General features: G+C 41.9%; 1 protein-coding gene across 1 annotated transcript; it reads left to right on the top strand.

Annotated features, from left to right (window-relative positions):
- Positions 1–3,806: 3,806 nt before the first annotated feature.
- LOC130966714 (uncharacterized) lies at positions 3,807–4,295 on the top strand. The gene has a single exon (XM_057891534.1). The coding sequence runs from the start codon at positions 3,807–3,809 to the stop codon at positions 4,293–4,295; it is 489 nt and encodes a 162-aa protein (XP_057747517.1).
- The last annotated feature ends 206 nt before the right edge of the window (positions 4,296–4,501 follow it).

Genomic DNA, 4,501 nt, shown 5'->3' on the forward strand with positions numbered 1-4,501 from the left:
AAGGTTGGAGGGACAATCATAACAGAGGAGACAGAGATAACAATGAAACCAGAGGTGGAATAATAATAACAACTTCAGGTAGCAGAATCAGAATCAGGCCTATAGAGCACCTCATCTAAGACAGCCTCAAGCATCTCAGCAGACCTCTCAGATCACTTATCTCTCTTCATCTCTTAATGATGAGTTACTACAATCTATTGATCGGAGATAACAGGCCATGAAAAATAACCTTACTGCTACTCTGAATGGTCTGAACTCTACTATGCAAGCCCTTGTCTCACAGATTGGATCACTGACTAACTCCAACAACTAGTCTTCAAGCTCTGGTGGACTCTCCTCTCAACCATTACCCAATCCAAAGGGTGGCATTAATGCCATCACCCTAAGGTCTGGAACCATATTGCAAGAGAGGAATCAGGAAGAGCCAAACCCATCAAAACATGCCTCAGCTGAAGAGGTAGTGGAAATAGAAAATGTTGAGGAGGAAAAGGATATACAGGACATGGCTAGAGAAGAAGAAGCTCAATCACAGGAAGAAGCACCAAAGGGCACAGACACTGTAGAAAACACCATTCCTATTCCATTTCCACAATTTGCAAGGAAGCCCAGGAAGCGGTTGGAACTTGATCCCAAAATGGTAGAGATATTCAAAAAGGTTGAGGTAACTGTTCCCCTTTTTGATGTTATTCAACAGGTACCTAAATACGTAAAGTTAATGAATTAGAAACTATTCCTTTAGGTAGTTCTATATCTGCTTTAACGGGAAATATACCTGAAAAATATAGTGACCCAGGCTCATGCATGGTTAACTGTACCATTGGAGGTGTGATATTTTCTGACTGCATGTGTGATTTAGGAGCACGTGTTAGTATAATGCCTTTGTCTATATACGATGTTTTGAGGCTCCCTCCCTTAAAAAGGTCGGCAGCCCGTTTTGTGTTAGCAGATAAAAGCATTATTACAGTGGCTGGAGTTGCTGAAGATGTATTAGTGGGTATTAAGGGACTCACGTTCCCCATTGATTTTTATATCCTGGAGATACCCCAAAATGACTCAAAGAAGCCATCATCAATCCTACTCGGAAAACCTTTCTTGAAGACCTCGAAGTTCAAATTGGATGCTTTTTCAGGAACGTACTCTTTTGAGATAGACGGCTGAGTAGTAAGCTTCAATCTGAATGGAGTTATGAAGCAGCTTCCAGAAGATCATTCTATTCTTCAGTGTGACATCATAGATGAAACTGTAGCTGAAATTCACTAGGAGGAGTTTGAAGAGAAGTACATAGGACAAGGTCTGAGTGTGGGGACACTTTCTGAGGACAATAAAAGTACTTTACCACTGCCACCAGCTCCAGACAATCCAAAGCCTGACCATGAGCAGAAATTATAATTGAAACCCCTCCCTCCACACCTTAAATATGCTTGCCTCGAGGACAAGTAGAAGTTTCCAGTTATCATTGCACGGGACCTCACTTCTCAACAGGAAGAGCAGTTACTTAGTGTGCTGAGGAAGCACAAGAAGGCAATCGAGTAGAGTCTGGCAGACATAGTAGGCATCAACCCTCAAGTTTGTGAGCACAGAATATTTTTAGAAGAAGGAGCAAGACCCGTTCGTCAACCCCAAAGAAGACTGAACCCCACTATCTTAGAGGTTGTCAAGAAGGAAGTGACCAGACTACTAGAGGCAGATATCATCTACCCCATCTCAGACAGTGAATGGGTGAGCCCAGTACAAGTGGTGCCCAAGAAGTCTGGAGTCACTACAGTGAAGAATGAGCATGGAGAACTCATAGCAACTAAAGTACAGAACGCCTGGAGGGTCTGCATTGATTACAGGCGTCTCAACCAAGCCACTCGTAAGGATCACTACCCTCTTCCATTCATTGATCAAATGTTGGATCGCCTGTCAGGTAAATCACATTATTGCTTTTTAGATGGTTACACAAGCTATTTCCAGATTCATATAGCCCCTGAAGATCAGGAAAAGACTACTTTTACATGTCCTTTTGAGACTTATGCCTATAAGCGAATGCCCTTTGGCTTGTGCAATGCACCAGCTACTTTCCAAAGGTGCATGATGAGTCTTTTCTCTGACCTTCTTGAGGACTGTATGGAGGTTTTTATGGATGATTTTAGCGTTTATGGTGATTTCTTTAGCCTTTGCTTGGATAGTTTATCTAGAGTACTAGACAGATGTGTCAGTACAAACCTTGTATTGAATTTTGAAAAATGTCACTTTATGGTAAGACAAGGGATTGTACTAGGACATGTTGTGTCTAATATTGGCATTTCTGTAGATCCAGCAAAGGTGGATGTTATTTCTAGTTTACCTTACCCCTCCTCTGTAAGGGAAGTCCGTTCGTTCCTTGGCCATGCAGGTTTTTACCGGAGATTCATTAAGGACTTTAGTAAGGTAGCACTTCCACTATCCAGGCTACTGCAGAAAGAGATCAAGTTCGAGTTCAGTGAGGATTGCAAACAAGCGTTTGATAAGCTGAAGACCGCCCTGACTCAAGCTCCAATTGTGAGAGGACCTGACTGGAGCCGGCCATTCGAAATCATGTACGATGCTTCCAATCATGCAGTAGGAGCAGCGCTGGCTCAACGTGAAGGTAAAGATCCTTTTGTCATTACTTATGCGTCTAAGACTTTAGACACTGCTCAGTCTAACTACACCACTACTAAGAAAGAGCTTCTTGCTATTGTTTTTGCTCTGGATAAATTCTGAGCCTATTTACTTGGTACTAAAGTAGTAGTGTATTCAGACCACGCAGCTCTAAAGTATTTATTAGCTAAAAAGGAATCCAAACCAAGGTTTATACGTTGGATACTATTACTACAAGAATTTGATTTAGAAATAAAGGATAAGAGTGGTAACCAAAATCTAGTGGCAGACCACCTGAGTCGCCTTGAGCACATTAAAGATGACTCCACTCCTATAGCTGATAATTTCCCATTTGATAACCTACAAGTAGTATCTGAGGTAGTCCCTTGGTATGCACCTGCCACTAATTATCTAGTTAGCCGCACCTTTCCTCCAAACTTTACTAAGCACCAAAGAGACAAGCTGAAAAGCGAGTCTAAATATTATATATGGGATGACCCATATTTATGGAGATGTGGCGCTGACCAGGTAATTAGAAGGTGTGTGCCTCAATCAGAATTCCAGTCCATTTTAGAGGCCTGTCACTCATCTGAGAGTGGAGGACATTTTGGCCCTCAAAGAACAGCTAGAAAAATCTTAGACTGTGGATTCTGGTGGCCTACTCTTTTTAAAGACGCTGCTGAATTTTGTAAATCTTGTCCCCCATGCCAAAGGTTTGGTAATTATCCCAGAGGGATGAAATGCCTCAACAAATTATGCTTTTCTGTGAAATTTTTGATGTTTGGGGCATTGACTTCATGGGTCCATTTCCAAATTCTAATGGCCACCTTTATATACTGTTAGTTGTAGACTATGTTTCTAAATGGGTGGAAGCAATTCCTACCCGTACTGATGACGCTAACACCATTGTTTCCTTTGTTAGAAACCACATTATTTGTCGCTTTGGATCACCACGAGCAATCGTGAGTGATCAAGACACCCATTTTTGTAACAGGAGACTAACAGGATTATTGAAGAAGCATGGGATCATTCATAAAGTAGCAACAGCCTACCATCCTCAGACTAATGGGCAAGCTGAGGTGTCTAACAGAGAGATAAAATGCATATTGCAGAAGATAGTCAAACCTCATAGAAGATAATAGAGCACCAGGCTACAAGATGCACTCTGGGCATACAGAACAGCATACAAGACACCCACTGGGATGAGTCCTTTTCGCTTAGTCTATGGAAAAGCCTGTCATCTTCCAGTTGAGGTAGAGCACAAAGCTTTTTGGGCAGTAAAGGAGTGCAACATGGGATTTGAGAAAGCTGGAGCTGAAAGGAAGTTACAACTACAAGAATTGGAATGCCTTCGCCTAGAAGCTTATGAAAACTCAAGGCTGTACAAGGAAAAGATGAAAGCTGTACATGATCAACACATCAGGAGGAAAGAATTCCAACCTGGGGATTTAGTCCTCCTTTACAACTCTAGACTGAGGCTCATGCCAGGCAAACTGCGATCAAGGTGGAAAGGTCCATATAGAGTCGAGAAGGCTGAGCCATACGGAGTTTTTCACCTAAGTCACCCTTCAAGCTCTGAACTCATCAAAGTTAATGGACATCGTTTGAAGCTCTACCATGGTAAGAAGGTGACGAAAAATAAGGAGTTAGATATTTTCCTCTTGGAGGATCCACTCATAGTAGAAAACTGAGCTAATGGAGCGTCCAACTTAAGGACGTTAAAGCAAAGTGCTAGGTGGGAGACAACCCACCATGGTATGATCGTTCCTTTTCCTCTCCTTATCTTTCCTCATCTATAACTATTCTCCATACTACTACCTATATCTTGCATCTCATCTGCATACTGCATTTGCATATTTCTTTAAAAAAAAAAGAGATAGAGAAATCGCATGCGACG

Source organism: Arachis stenosperma, chromosome 3 (genome assembly GCF_014773155.1).
Source record: "Arachis stenosperma cultivar V10309 chromosome 3, arast.V10309.gnm1.PFL2, whole genome shotgun sequence".
Taxonomy (NCBI): Eukaryota; Viridiplantae; Streptophyta; class Magnoliopsida; order Fabales; family Fabaceae; genus Arachis; species Arachis stenosperma.